At 39.4% G+C, this 16,697-nt stretch overlaps 1 protein-coding gene across 6 annotated transcripts in view; it reads left to right on the top strand.

Annotated features, from left to right (window-relative positions):
- Positions 1 to 16,365, top strand: part of PPARG (peroxisome proliferator activated receptor gamma) — a 123,452-nt gene extending 107,087 nt beyond the window's left edge. For all 6 annotated transcript variants that reach the window (XM_019732688.3, XM_074312974.2, XM_074312973.2 and 3 more), the window contains one exon: positions 15,913 to 16,365. In XM_019732688.3, the coding sequence (XP_019588247.1) occupies positions 15,913 to 16,160 (248 nt within the window). In that variant the 3' untranslated portion in view covers positions 16,161 to 16,365. The remainder of the gene's footprint in view (positions 1 to 15,912) is intronic.
- Positions 16,366 to 16,697: the final 332 nt, after the last annotated feature.

Here is a 16,697-nt window from a genome sequence, read left to right as displayed (position 1 = left end):
TTTCCAATATCAGGAATCAAAGAATACATACCTACTCACTTCTCCCTACTCTCTCATGTAGCTTCCTCCGATGGCTTTCCTTAAAGTACCTTAGTGAGGTGGTTGGCTGTGGCATTAAGAATGCACTCTGAACCAAAGAGCACACAGCAGAGAAGTAAATTGAGTTATTTAGCAGTTCATTGTATTTTTGGCCTTGCAAGTACATGATCTAACTAACCAACTACGAAAGCCAGGTTTTATACTAAATGCTACTTTCACTGGCCTCTCACTTGTTTCCAACTTGAGTAGAAGAAAGTTTTACTGTCATGTCGCTCTATAAAAATTGTTTTGAATGATGAATATTCATAACTGAAAAGCGCTTCAGGTGAGCTTTTTATGTGTCCTTATAGAATATCCTCTGTTTGTGAAAACTGATTGTGTGGAGGCATAGTACAGTGGTCCTCTAGATGTAAGCTGTATGTAACTGTACAGGATGTTATAAAGATCACAGTGATCCACTCTGTAGTCCTTTGTTATCCAATTACTTAAGAGAGGAATGCTTCTGAAAGCAGGTACATAGTGTATTAGTAATAATAATAGTAATAATAGCAAACACTTATTAAATAAATACCGTGTGCCAGACAATGTTTACTTCATACACATTCATTTAATTCTCACAACCCAATGAAGTAAGTATCATTTTGCAAACAAGGAAACCAAAGCACTGAAAGGTTCAATCACTTGCCTAGGGTTACCCGGCTAGAAAAGATGGAGCCAGGATTATAAACATGGGCAGTCTGGCTCCAGTATCTATACTGATACTGCTCTTTACATGACTAGGGTGCAAATAGATAACAATATGGCATAGGTTAACTCTGGAACCTCAAGTTCAGTGTCAAGTTGTAACTCATTTAAAAATGACTTTTTTTGGTGTTACGTTTAATATAACAAAAATATACTATCCGACATGTCTTAATATCTTGACTGGATCTACTTCTTAAACAAATTAACCCTTGGTCCTCTCCGATCTGTGATTAATTCAGCAAACAAGAATGAGATTCCGGATTATTCGAGGTTCACTGGGAAAAAAAGATTAAATTTTGAAAAACCAGATTAGAAAACAAGTTAGTATTGTTTAATTGGCTAATACTTTAAGGCATATTTTATTTTTAATGAAAAATAGAAATAGAATTATTAATATTTGACATATTTCTAAGATTTTTCCTACGCATACTATATATATAGCGTGTTTGTATTTCTTTTTTCACGTAATCATTTTCCCAAAGAACCATTACATATTCTTTGTTAATATTTTTTTAATTTTTTAAAATAAAAGTAATACTTAGTCATTTTATAATTCAAAGAGTACAGAAAGGTGGAAATGAAAAGTAAAGGTCTCTATCCTCAGTATAAAATTGGATTAACAAAGTCGTATTTCTCCTACCAAAAAGTTTCCATGCACTTGCTAGCATGTGTTTACGCTACCATCGTTAATAACTAAAATATCCAATTTTATAAAAGACTATTACATACTAAATTATCTCCCTACTTATGTTTGGGTTCCTTATAATTTATCATAAAAACCTATAGAAAAGAATATAGAAAATTATTGAAAATGTGTTCCAAATTTTGCCATAGTGGACATTCTTAGGTGTAAATTTCTGTTCAACTTTCAGATTATTTTCTTATTCCAAATGACCAGAAGTGGAATTGCTGGGCATATGGCTATGAATATTTTAAAGTCTTTCGTTACATCATTGCCAGATAATTTTCCATAAAGTTTGTACCAGTTTACATACCCACAGAGATTAAGGGAGGCATTTGAAATAAGCCATTCAAAGATGCTTACTTGCTAACCAGGAAAGGTTTAGACAAGAAACAGTCATAATAATTCTGGGCTTTTTGAACCTGAGAAATGTCGTTTTATGGTCATGTGATATAATAGTGTGGCTTCATCTAGAAAAGTGCCATTACTGTCCATAATTCTCAAGCTAGATTATTTAAAAACCAGTGATTTGTTAGACCTTTAAAATTTTCATTAACTGGCTAAAAACAGTTCTGTAAATAGCTTGATTCAATTCAATGGATATTGCAAGCTTTGGCTTTCAATTATGAAAATTAAAAATGGTGCCATTGTAAATGTAGATGCTGTATAAATAAGTTCTTTTAGCCTTACACAGACTGTCTTCACTGTGACCAATTTCCAGACCTCATTGGGTCCTCACGACAGGTAAAGAAATCTGAAAGTAGCAACCAACCACAGATTATTAAAATCTTGTATCTGTGGTTATAATGAGAAGAAAAGCCTATGAATAATTTTAGACTTCTTTAAAAAATAAATGGAACTTACCATTAACTAGTTCTCGTATCACAAAAGGTAAATACTTCCCTAATCAAAGTTTGCTGTTGTAAACGAAGTCTACTCATAGGCCATAGATAAGAATAGATATGAATAAACTGGAACCCATGTTTGTTCAACACACAGGAATTTGATTCTTTTTACTCAGAGAAGCTGATTGGGTGCAGGTCAGAGAAAGAACTCAAATCCTTCCCAATCCAAAGACTGGATTCCAGTAAGATTAGAATCCCAGTCATCTGTAATGGTGAGATCAGTATCCCAGATTGTGGTTTTATTAGAGTATGACATATAATTTCTCAATTAGTTTTAACTTTTTTCCCCATCGAATTTTCCAAAACAGGAAAACATTCATGTAAGCAAGAGGTTTTGATCCACTGGCCAAATTTCGGATCTTACCTGATCTTAACAAGAGTGATTATTTTCTCCTCCACAGTTCATTCTAAAGTCTATAGATAGCTTTAGTGATTTTGGGAACAAAGGGCTTTTGACAGAGCTCCATTGACCTCATTCTGAGTGAGCCTTAGCGTCACAGAAGAGCTTCATTCTGGTGAAGGCACTATGACCCTAGAGTGAAGGAAGAATGGGGCGATGGACATGCTGTAAGAGTGGGGTGGGAAGGATTGAGGAGATTAAAGCAGGGACCCCGACTACCCCAAGGGGAGTTTTTGGATGAAAGTATCTGACTTGACCCAACAAATGTTTGCTGAGGAAGCTGAAGTTGCTATAGTAAGATCACTGTCACTCAACTCGAGCCCTCGAAACTGCTGATACTATTAGATCTGGTACTTAGATTGGCCTGATGCTTCGCATCTCTACTATTTACTCAGCTCTCAACCCAGGGTTGCTGAGAAAGATGACCCAGTTCTTCAAGTGTTTCTCCTCTGAGCTTGAGGCAAGAATGAGACCAAAAAGAACATCAACTCTCTAGAACCAGACAAAGGACAGAAACTCCGTGTCCACGTTAAGAGTATTTCCTATGCATTCTCTCATTAGATCCTGGCAATTCTCCTGTATTTTTATTCTCATTTCATAGAAAGAAAAGAGAGGGTCATAGACTTAAGCAATTTGTCTAATATCTAACAACTCGTGACCAGTGGAACTGGGACTGAAACCCAGGTGTCCTGTCACCTCCCAGTGCCCTGTCTGTCACATACCTTGCCTTCTGCTACCTGGCTACTGGATCATGGTCAACTCCTTGACATTTGTGTTGAGGGCTGCAACTTGCACTCCCTGCATGGTACTAAGATATGGATGGACCCATAATCCATACCTTATTCCTTGGTATTCATAATGAGTAATAGCTTTCCTTGCTGCCTCTAGTCTCATCGACTGGATGGGTGCCGTCAAGAGTAATAAAACTGCCTCCAGCAAGGGCATGTTTGCAACTGGCGCCACAGCATTTTGCCAGCACCACCAGCAAACTCCCCAAACCTACCCAGCAACCAAAGCCAAGTGGAAAGCTCAGTAAAGCTGACAAGCTCCGGGACACTCCATTGGACACTTTGCCCCTTTGAGCATTTGCTGCTTGGTGAAGAAAAAGCATAGGAGGGTTCCAGCTGGAACTCTGAAACAGGAAAAAGCTCTTTTTGTTAATTCAAAACAGTTTGGAATCCATTACAGTTCTTCCCAAACTTCCAAGATATAGAGGAGGAAATTCACTGGATTTTACAATGTATTTTTCTAGGCAGGTTGCCATCCCCATCCTAATGACAGAGGAGCTATAAATATTGATACAATGGCCATAGATGGCAAGTCATCCAGCCTCCTCATTTACCCTCTTAAGTCTGGCTTAGCTGCACCAACAACCGATACCGCAGCTCCTTCTTTTTCTAGCAACCCCAGCCACGTTCTTTTCTCTGTGAAGCAGTTTTGGACAGCTGCTCTTGGAGTGATCACGTGCGTGTCTGCTGTTGAATAGGCAGGTTGAATAGGGTACAACAGGGGGACGTATTCTCATAGATATACATTTGCAGATCAAGGAAGAGTTGGTATCCTATGAAATATTGGATAACTGCTAGTCTCATCAGGTCATTAACCTGGGGCCCTGTTTCTTACTCTTGGTCATGACTACACAGGATGGATGGATGGATGGATGGATGGATGGATGGATGGATGGATAGATTTAAATTCAGACTTTTAAATTTGTTGGAATTAGAATAGAATCAAAGCACAGCACCTGGCCCAGAATAAGTACTTAATAAATGCGTGTTGAATGAATAATAATCAGATATTAATAATAGTTACCATTTATTGAATACTGGGTGCCAGAATATATGCTAAGCACTTTACATACATTCCTAATCTTGGTTTAACCTTGCCTGCAGCTCTACAAAGTCTATTATTATCCCCATTTACAGATGGAGAAAACAGAAGTTTAGAGAGATTAAGCAACTTGCCCATGGTCACTGAGCTACCACTTGATGAAGCCAGGGTTCAGACCTGGGTCTCTCTGGCCTTAAAACTGACGCCCTTAACTACTACTGCCTCGTGTGCATTGAAATGTGGAAGCGTCCCAATTAGCTACCTTGGTCTTGGAGCTCTTTGGGAGTTTTCCAAAACTACTGATTTCCATATTGCCTCAAAATATATTTTTTTAATTTATTAAAATTTATTGGGGTGACAATTGTTAGTAAAATTACATAGGTTTCAAGCACACAATTCTACAATACATCATCTATATCTCACATTGTGTGCTCAACACCCAGTCAGTTCTCCTTCCATCACCATATATTTCACCCCCTTTACCCTCTTTTACTTACCCTCTGGTAACCACTAAACTGTTGGTGTCTATGAGTTTTTCTTTATTTGTTTGTCTTGTTCCTTTGTTGCTTTCAGTTTTATATCCCACATATCAGTGAAGTCATATGGTTCTTGACTTTTTCTGTCTGACTTATTTTACTTAGCATAATAATTTCAAGATCCATCCATGTTGTCACAAATGGCACTATTTCATCTTTTCTTATAACAGAGTAGTATTCCCTTGTGCATATATACCACATCTTCTTTATCCAATCATCTATCAAAGGACACTTTGGTTGTTTCCATGTCTTAGGCACCGTAAATAAAGCTGCAGTGAACACTGGAGCACATATATCTTTGTGGATAAGTGTTTTCTGATTTTTGGGGTATATTCCCAGGAGAAGGATTGTTGGGTCATATGAAAAGGTGCTCAACATCACTAATCATCAGAGAAATGTAAATAAAAACCACAATGAGATGTCACCTCACCCCAGTCAGAATGGCTATCGTCAACAACGAAGCAAATAATAACACGTGTTGGAGAGGCTGTGGAGAAAAAGGAACCCTCATACACTGTTGGTGGGAATGCAGATTGGTGCAGCCGTTATGGAAGGCAGTGTGGAGGTTCCTAAAAAAATTAAGACTAGAATTACCATATGACCCAGCCTCAAAATATTCTAATCAAGAATTTCCAGGTTATATAGTCCAGATATTGCTTACTAACATCCAAAGCCCTTCTTGAGACACCATTTTAATCTAACTAACAAAATTACACCCTAGGTTTGAAAATTGCTCTGGGAAGGAACAGGGCTCAGTGACAACATTGAAGCCTGGTGGCAGGTGTTCTTAAACTTGTTCAGGTAGCGTAACTCCTGGAAATAACATCGCTGTTTATAGAGCTTCCCGCAAAAATTGACAATAAGGTTTAAGTCACTACATAAATACATTCACATTTAATCAGATACCGTCTTAGACCAGGTTCTAATAGACACAAGTGGTTGCAGAAGAATTTATGAGAGAAATTTTAAATTGTTAAAATGTCATCCAGTAGCTTCATTCCTTCCTGCCCATCGTAAACAAACAATCAAGACGACACTTGTTCAGTTGCAGCAGCAGACCACTTCACTCCAGCTCACAGAACACTAACGTTCCACAGGCACAGAATTTGAGGGGCTCTTGGTTTGGGGATATCCCATCTTTTCCTCACCCCTAGCCCTTCAAAATCTTGAGGATATTTCCAGCTCATGTGTAGTCTTCCCATTTTACTGCAGAACTATTTCTACAAGTTCGAATGGACAATAAAGCATTCCTCTGGAACAAAAGACAGCCTGTACGTGCCTGAGTGGGCCTGCACTTTTCTTGAGGAAACCCCAGCTGAGGTGGCCTCTGATTCTGCATGGCCCAGGAGCCCCCACGTCTTTGTTAGCATCATCCTTACTAGTTAACTGGGAGGAGACAAAACCCAAAAAGTCCAAAACTTAGGTGTAAAAATACTATGAACCGTACGTAATAAGCCAACTTTCTTCTACTCGCCTATGCCCGTGAAATACTCAGCCACCTTATCCATACAGCTTTTTAAGAAGACTTGGGCTGGTGTCTAAGTGGTGAAAGTTATTTTTCTGGCTCTTCTCATGATATTGAGAATAAACAAGAACATCTGATTTCTCATATGACTAAGCCTTAAGCAGGACCGTCGAGGAGTGTTATTGGTTCATATCCCCCATCTAGGCCATGATTGTGTCCGAGGGGAATAGCATTCATTTACTAATTGAAAAATACTTAATGGGCACCTATCCTGTGTCTTCTTCTACCCTACTCCTGCCACCATGCTGCCATGACCAGTGGGAAAACCCTGTCAGGTGGCCAGTATGGCTTTGAATAATGACTCAATTTGAGTTATCTAGAAATGTCCCCATTAGTTCATTCTTTTCATAACTTCGTGGACTTAGGTTAGACAGAGGTGAAGTATATTTATAAGTTCTCTACAGGCACCTAAATTCTAAACACCAGAGAGCTGGGTTGGGGGTCTGGGGGACTGGGAGAAGATGACATACTAGAATCATCTGAGAAACTGAAAAATACACACACACACACACACACACACACACACACACACACACACACACACACAGGGGCTCTTGTCATTTGTAGACTATAGAAGCACCTTTATCTGTGACTGCTTCAGAAATAAAATCCCCTTCTCACCCCAGGCCTGGTAGGCTAGAGAATCATCTTAGTGAGTGAGCAAACGATTATATTTGACCTCAGAGACAGACAAGGGATTGAAAGCCAAACTGCTGAGTCATTCCTGTCACCACACCGGCAGTCTTGGAAAAGGTTCAGTCAGGCAGTCAGTGGGCCGCTTTTTGGAGTACTTTATCATTTTGGGTTCTCACAATGTGTGTTTAAACTCTGGGTGACCCCAGGCAGCCTTCCAGAGTGGCACGATTCACCAAGACATTCAGACAGATCTGTAAGTGAGGAAGAATGAAACCGAGGACTGGTTCGAGTCACTCCTAACCGAGAGGCCACTGCAGGTAGTGAAGGAGTCATGCAAGGCGCCTTTCAAGGGTCTTGCCAGCTTCACCAGGAAGTAAACCAGAAGAGGTGGGATGGGCATTGGAAAGCTTCCGGATCTCGTGGACGGCCCTGAGTTCAGAAACCCCCACTCCACTGCTAACTACTCGTAGATGTGTAACTTCAGGCAATTACTTACCTCCCCCAGCCTTAAATTCCTTATCAGTGCCCTAAGTAAATGAAATAACATTATGTGAAACGTTTGGCATAATGCCTGGAATATGTTAAGCACACAATACGTGTTAATTTTCCCTTTTCCTTTGTATGATATAATTTGAAGTTGCTCCACTCAATCCTGCCAGTCACATTGCTTATTTCCACCAATAGACATTCTTAAAATCCTTATTATAATAGAAATACCCCTAGGGAGATATCAACTTATCCCTTTATCAGCTATCACTTTAAGGGGATTAGTTGTGAATTGAGAACAAAACCCCAAGGGAAAGAGATACTAGAGAAGGGAGAGGGGCCTGAAAAGCTGAGAGGAGAACTCAACCCCATTGCCCTGAAGGAGATAGGAAATAGGAGGAGGAGGGTGGGTTTCTACACTCCTTGGATTCTGATTAAGTTTTGAGGGACATTATGTGTTGAGAGGTCATATTGAGAAATTAGAGTCCATGTATATTTTGAGGTTCTCCTCAAGAACAATGGAAAAGAAAAAAAGAGGAGGGGGTTGCAGAGAACTAGTACTTGGGCCCTTTTTATTTTTGTATTGTTGCTGGGTACCTTTGGTTTGCTGTTGGCATCTGTAGGGATTGAGGAAGTAAAGAAGAGTAGTTGGACTGGGAACATGAGTGTGTTGGGCTTGATGAGAAAGAAGAAATCATTCCCCTTCACCTTCCCACTCCAGCCTTCTTCCTCTGCTTTCCACCTTCCGCCCATTTCCAGTTCTGATCAGAGCCAGTGCTAGACATAGAAGGAGCAGAAATTTATCTATATCCCTTGGGTGGGGACCTGGATACCCTGCTCTCCGGTCCTGACACAGAAAAGGGGAGGGAGCAGACCCAAAGACTGAGCTTCAGCTGAGTGACCTCCAGTGACTAGAACAACAAGAGGACCCTAACCTCAGGGTGAAAGGAGAAAGGAAAAACAAGGATGTCCCAAGGGCAGGACAGAAGTCTCAAGTCCCATTTCCATTCTGAAAAACCTGGAAATAAATCAGCCCAAGCTTAATTCACTAGAGGTACAGTTGAACAGTGACCAGCTTTGAACACAGCAAAGAGGAAAGTGCTATCCACTTGGTTACTAGACGCCTTTGTGTTCTGTGATGTAGATTGGGAGGGGGCTTTTTGGAGGTGGTAGTTGAGCATTTGCGATGAGGAGAGTTGGTGTGGAATTGCTACTTAGTGGGCAGATAAAGGAAAATATTGCCTGGGCTTGGTTTCATGGTGGAGGTTACCCCACTCCACCATCCTAACCAAATCCTATGTGTTATTGTTGTGAAGAGCAGTTATCATTTGGACATAGACAGAGAAAGCATTTATTAAACTATTAAAAAGGGAAATGTTAGAATGTTAACCCACTTCTTAATGAAGGAGTCTACCAGCAACATGTGCGTCGATGGCAGAATGTACTTGTTACAGATGTCCTTTCTCTGTTTGGTAAAGCATTTACAAGCTCTCTAAGTTGTGTTGTTCCCTTTCCCTGATAATAGCAATCAACTCCATGTCTCCTAAAATCATCCATTGTTCAGGGTTCTAATTAATTTAGGCTGGCCCTGCGACGATTCCTAGTATCAGATCGTCAGCAAGGTGCAGTCCAGGAAAAAAAAAAACTTCGGTGGCGGTGGGGAGAGCAGGAGGGATGGCTGACAAGAAGGGAGCAATTATGGGGAAAGAAACAGCAAAGATATAAAAAGGACCCAAGAAAATTGGAGAAAATAAGAGGAAAAGAAAGGTAAGAAGTGAAAAGAGGCGAGTTACGTTATACTACGACAAATAGAAACAGCTAACTTACCATGTGTCAGACACTACTCTAAGCACTTTCCATCTCTTGCCTCATTTAATACTCTCAACAACACTATGAGCTGGATTACTGTTATGTCTTCATTTTTTAAACGAGGAAACAGGAACAGAGAGGTTAAGAAACTTGCCCAAGATTACCCAGCAAGTAAGTTTTAAGGTTGGGATTTCAACTGCTTCTCCCGAAACCAGTAGTGCTTGCTTTTGACTGCACATTAGAATCTCCTGGCAGCTTTTAGAAATATTGAAGGTCATACCCCAGGCCAAGTAAATCAGAATCTCTAAAGATGGGACCCAGGTATGAGTTGGCATGTTTTTAATCTCCCCAGATGATCTTAATGTGTAACTAAAGTTAAGAATCCCTACAGTTGATCAAGCTCCAGTTCAAATTTAAATATGAAAAAGAAAAACACATGTGAAATTTTCTTACATTACTTTTTCCTAAAGGTAAGATGGTGAGAGGGAATTGCTACAAGCCATACCGTAGTTTCCCAAAGATAAACTTAGCTGAGTTCACAGTTTTGCCTAATGCTCGCCATGATTCTGATGGTTAGATCAGAAGTGTACCAAAGAATTCCTAACACCATCTCTACAAGGAACAAGTGAATTTGGGCTCTGGCATATCTTTGTTTTATTGTTGTTGAACTGCCTTGCGTGCGTTCAGCTACAAGATGGGACCTTGCCCAAACCCCCAAGTGTGTCTGCATCAGGAATTATTTTCTTGCACTCTTGAATTTATGCTCTTACTAGTAACAGCTCAAAAACCTTCCTTTTCCCAACTGTGACTATGCCACCCTACCCCTGCTCACGCTCCTGACCCATTCCTATGGAAATTGCCTTTATTTGAACAAACACAGAAAATAATTATATCTTATGAAGTTCCTTTACCTAACTCATTCTCACCATGACCTTAGGAAAGAAATACTATTTGTTGTCTTAAAAATTAAGTCAAAACCCAGGAAGATTGGATGACTTGTCCAAAGTTACAAGGAAACTAAGCAGAGCAAAGACAGGGCTCAAATCAAGTCTTCAATTTCCAAATCCATGGCTCTTTTTAACATACCTGTGAACGTAGGAAGCAATGGAATAAAGGAAACTGGGAAGGAATTGTGAAAGGAAGTGAGACTACCAAGTGCCAGGTTCCCTAAGGAGCCGTGCCTCCCCTTTCAGTTTTCACCCACACCTAAGGTCTTTCACAACCTGTGGATCAATTTACAGCTGCCCAGCTATCAGACTTCTTTTTTTTCAGTGCCCTGGGTACAGTCTTTTTCAGATTACTCGTGTCTATCAGAAAGCCAGTAGGGAGATTGGAAAAGCCATTACAGCAGCTCCTAGAATAGAGAGAAAACCATCCACTTTAGTTTTTCTGCCTCTCCTTCTGAAGACTACAGTGGCCATCTGGATCCCTGACTAAGACGCCTCCCGAGAAAATCTGTGCTAGGGAAATGCCTGGCCCAGGTGGGCAGATCCCAGGAGGGTCAAGAAAATTTGAATCTGCTTCAGATAAGCTGAACCAGATCTGGATGCGATGGGATCTTGGTGGATTTGCCCATAATCAACAATGCTCTCTAATCAATTCCAGCACTCTGTGAATGGAGACCGGAAAGGTTTCTTTCCCAATTCTTTGCTGCCTGGGGAGTAAGAACCCAGTAATTGACTCCAGCTTCCTTGAGTGTTGTGTCCTGGAGTATGAGTCAATCCACACTTTCCCAAAAGGGCCTTCTAGGCAGCCTAGGCCAGTAAATGGGGTCCCTTGACCCTGGTCCTATTCTAGACCTCAACTCTAACCCTCAGCAAGGTGCAGGGAGAAGGTCTCAATATTTTGGCAGGCACTGGGCTGATGGGGAGTAGGCAGGGAAGGGAAAGGCCCAGGACAGCCCTAGGTGTTTAGGCAGATTTCTATGGCACATTTGTGGTACCTAGTTCAGCTCAGTAAGGGTTTGGGTGTGAGTACAAGGAAAGTGGAAAGAGAAAGGTAGGAGAGGGGAGCAGGGAAGGTCTAGAGCTGATTGGAGGGGAGAGGGTAGGGAGTAACCCTGACAAATCCCTTTTGCCCTTTGACCCTAGGGACTGCTTAAGACCAAAAGAAGCTTTTTTTTTTCTAAATAAGCCAAGTGTCCTAAATTTAATATGTAAGCCTGTTAATATACTTTTCTAATTAGATTTTGAGTTTATTTCCCCAGTTAATTATGTGCATTATGTAAAGGGAATTACACATAAGAATAAAGCTTAGAACTTTTGAGTTAGGGTCTTAGAAATCGTCTGTCTAGTCCAATCCTTTTCATTTACAGAGGAGAAAATTGAGCTTAACAGGTTTGCCTAAGGCCACAGAGCTGGTTAGTGAAAGACCTAAAAGTAGAATATACTACTTCTTCTACTGTACTGCACTCCATTTTCCCTTGACTGAAAGCTCAGTAAGGACAGTGAGACAGATCTATAGATGATCTAACTTGTCACTGGAGAAAATATGAATTAATGGCCACAAACTCTCAGTCCTTCAGCCAAATTTCATCTATCACATCGTAATAACTTGCCAAAGAGGGGTTTGAAAATCCAAACCAGATCCTTCTCCATTCTGAGATCAGGGGCGGGGGGGAGGGGGACTAGTTCCATTACACTGTAGTAAATCTAAGTGTTTCCAGCAAGCCTTATCAGCTGCACTTTAGGGTTTGGTTGTTTGAACTGTCATGATAAATGAAACCTACTAGATTAGCGTAATCTCTTCAGCAGAAGTTTTGACCCCACTGATGCTGCTCAAGAGAAAGGAGGAAGGAGAAAAGGCTCTAAGGAGCCAGTGCCCCAGTGAGCACAGGGTTCCACGCATGGCGTGCGGTCCCAGCCCATGGAGGAGCCACATTTAACACCTGTCTTGACACAAAATACTGCCAACTTCCGATGCACGTGCATTTGCGCTGCCACGGGCCTTTGGAATCGGGACCATTTGTTCAGAGGGAGAATCAGCGATCATTAAACGAAAGGCACCAATCCAGGATCTGGTTTTCCTTGAAGTATCAGTATCAGGGGTGTTCATCATTGCATAGCAACTGTCAGAAAGGTGCCACTCTTCCAGGGGCATGATTCTCTAGGCCAGGACTCAATCATTTGTCTCATTCTCTGAGTTTGAGATTTTTGCTGATGGTTCCAAAATTAAATGCTGAAATTTAAAGAAAAAAGCATACTTATTCCAGTCAATGGGACATGTTAGAGAAGTTAGGGGGGAGGGGGAATTAAGCCAGAAGTAACTTTCTTTGTGTATTTTTCAATCCAGGACTCCTAGCCAAAACAACCTTCTCACTCATTAACTCAGCCAACTGAGTGCTTCCTATGTTTCCACTTGGTCACAGATGATCAAAACTTCGTTTCTGCCCTCTGACACCTCATGGCCTAGTATGGGATACAAACAAGAAAATCAGTATTTATAATACAAAATAATGAGAGGTGAATACTGTATAGCGCTTGGAATCAGACAGACTTTGATTCAAATTTCAGCTCTGCCATTTACTAGCAAGTGCCAGATCTTGGGCAAGATTACTCCTTCCTCTAAATCTTTGTTTTCTCTCACATAAAGCCCTGACTTCGGAGTTATTGTGAGGATTAAATGGTATATTGTGTATAAAGCCCTTAGCACAATCTTTGGAAAATGATAACCAGTCAATAAATGTCATCTACTAATATAGTAGTGATTGAGATGTTTAGAGGGTGTTACGGGGTCCAGAGAAAGGGGATTGGAAAACGGGAGAGGAAGGGAAACTGTCAAGGAAGACTCCTGGGACATAATGACACGGGTTATATTTAGAAGAATAGGTAGAAGTTGGTAAGATGGGTCGAAGGGGAGGCCAGACTATTTCAGACAGGAGCAATAGAATCTGCCTAAGCACAGAGTTATGACAGAACATAGGATGTTTGGGGGACCTGGTATGGAAATAGCTTAATATGGTTGGAACAAAAACTGAGGCTAGAGGATGAAGGATATTACAAGGTAAGTAAAGACTCAGTGCTTTACAGAGAAGGGGAAGAGGGCTAAAATTAGAACAAGAAGGTGAATAGACTTCAAAAGCTAAAATTTGGAATCAATACAGGGTATCAAGTGAATGTTCTGAATGTTGTACATAAACCCCTCACCCCTCCGGTGAGCCTTAATGGGAAAACCTTGTATTCTAACCACAATGCAACAAACTTAGAAATTAGAAAATAAAACTTAGAAACTAGAAAACAAAAACAAACACCCAAACTTTCCACTTGGAAATTTTAAAACCCTCTTCTATATAACTCTTTGGTTACACATGAAATCAAAATGGTAAAATAGACTATTTAGAAAAGAACTATGAGAGTACCACTTAACAAAGCCTATGGAGTAAAACCAAAGTGACACTCACAGGAAATTTGAGAGCTTCAAATGTATCTGTCAAAAAACAAGAAACACTAAAACTACATAAATGAATTAAGCATTCAATTCAAGAAACTAGAAAAAGAGAAAAAAATAAATCTAAAGAAAGTTAAAAGAATGAATTAGTTAAAATGAAAACAAAATACCATTTTAGAAAAACAGTGGATTAGTAAAACCAAAAGCTGTGTTTTAAAAAAGGAAAAAATAGATGAGCTTTTGGCAAATCAGGTTTTTAAATGAGAGAATACACAAATAAAAAGCATTCGGTTAAATAAAAATATTACAATTTCAGATTCTAAGAGAATATCATGTAAAATTGTATTCCAATATAAATTAGTAAAAGTTTACTTATAAGTAGTACAAAGCCTGAAGAGTCTAAAGTCTATAGAAGAAAAATTGAAGGTAGTCAAAGATTTACCTCCAGGCTCAGATGGTTCTGCCAATGAATTCCAAGGAACCATCAAGGAAGAGATCATTACTACATACAAACAGAAAAATAAAAAAAAAACTTCTCAACTCAGTCTATAAGGCTAGTTAACATTTAATACCAGAGCAGGCAAAGGATGGCACAAAAAAGCAAACATTGGACCAATCACAGTTACAAATTTTAAAACCCTAAGTATATTATTAGCAAAATAAGTACAAGGATACACGGAAATCTATTAATATAATTCTCTATACTCGATTAAAATAAAACCATATGGTCATCTCTTTTGGTAGGAAAAATTTTAAAGTATTTGATGAAATGCAACAGCATTCCTGACCAAAACAAATTAAAAACTTTAAAACTCTTAGAAAACCAGGAGTAAAACATATCCACCATAATATATAGTAAATATTATACTCGTGGTAAACCATTAGAAGCATTTTCTTCAAGATTAGGACTAAAACAAGAATCCTCCTACCACTACTATTATTTAATACCGTATTAGCAATATTAGCCAATGAACTATGGCAAGAAAAAGAAATGAGAAGTGTAAACACTGGAAAATAAGAAATAAATAAAACTGTCACTATCTGCAGATGTAATTGTCTATCCAAAATAGAAAAAAAAAATCCAGGATAAAAACTATTTGAATTGACGAGAGCTCAAGAAATTGAAATAGATTCAGTATGCTAAAATTAATAATTTTTCTAAACATCAGCTGGGATATATTAGAAAACATCACAAAAAGAAGTATAGAATACTATAAAAAATAAACGTAAAGTAATAAAGTGAAGAATACTATAAAGTATTTAAGGATACATCTAACAAGATCTGCATGAAGAATAACATTTAAAAATTTAAAGGTAATTTAAGCTCACCACTTAAAAATTCAAAGGAAAGAAAGTATAAAGAAGAAACTGAAAATTACTTGCAACCTCACCACTCAGAAGAAACCTCTGTTAAAATCTGGAGAGTCTATCCTTCTAAACTGTAACAGTATATAAAAACTATGTCTTGTCTCTTTGAAAATACATGTATGCTACATTAAGCAAAAAAAGAAGACAAAGCTTGTTTTAAAAACCATATTTAAAGCTATGGTGAAAAAGTAAGTGGAGGTTGTAAAACATAGACTCATCAGGAAGGAGAAGTTGAAAATGAGATTTCTGAGTGAGTAGAGCAGACTGGCAGAAGAGTCCTCAGTCTGGCGAGGAAATGGCCTTGCTACCATGTTATGTCGACTCATCACACAGAGTTGGTCCTGGCCAGGAAAACAATGCCCCTGGAAAGGGCTCTAGTAGTCTTGGTTTCATTCCATCTTCCTGTATGCAGTTCTTGCCCGCTATCTACTTACCCTCCCTGTTGACTTTCAGAACCAAAGCAAAGCAAACCAACAAAAAGACCGGTGAGTAGTTTGGCTGAATATGCCTCAGACATGGTGCCAGAGAATTTTGTAACTGAACCTCCTGTTCTTCTGCTTCCCCAGACCGCCCAGGTTTGCTGAATGTGAAGCCCATTGAGGACATACAAGACAACTTGCTGCAAGCCTTGGAGCTCCAGCTCAAGCTGAACCACCCAGAGTCCTCTCAGCTCTTTGCCAAGCTGCTCCAGAAAATGACAGACCTCAGACAGATTGTAACAGAACATGTGCAGCTATTGCAAGTAATAAAGAAAACAGAGACAGACATGAGTCTTCACCCACTCCTACAGGAAATATACAAGGACTTGTATTAGCAGAGAAGTCCTAATTCACTGACAACGTTTTCCTTCTTCCAGTTGCACTATTATTTTGAGGGAAGATCTGACACCTAAAAAATTTACTGTGAAAAAGCATTTTAAAAAGAAAGGGTTTTAGAATAATAGATCTATTTTATGCATATTGTTTATAAAGATACATTTACAATTTACTTTTAATATTAAAATTTACCACATTATGAAATCGGTGGTTGTATTTGAAGACTGAGTCTGATGTGTTCCCCACCTCCCACCCCCACCTGGGCTTTTTTTCCTTTAATTTTCTTCTTCTCATTCTTTCCTTCTTTCTTTCCTGCGTGCCTTCCTTCCTGTGTGCCTGGCTTCCTGCCTTCCTTTATTTCCTTTCTTCTTTTTTTCTTACACATTTTTAAAAATGTAAATGGAACTGCTGATCAACTTTTCATGCTCAGTAAGTCAATTTTTTTGCTCAATTTACAACTTTCCTGAGCCCTCCATCTGCTTTAACACTCACATCTTAAGAATGGAAGGGGAACTTCAGGACCAAAAAACTGCTCA

This window comes from Rhinolophus sinicus, chromosome 5, assembly GCF_057876585.1.
Source record: "Rhinolophus sinicus isolate RSI-liver-muscle chromosome 5, RSI-T2T, whole genome shotgun sequence".
Taxonomy (NCBI): Eukaryota; Metazoa; Chordata; class Mammalia; order Chiroptera; family Rhinolophidae; genus Rhinolophus; species Rhinolophus sinicus.
This window is presented reverse-complemented; position numbering and strand designations above follow the sequence as displayed.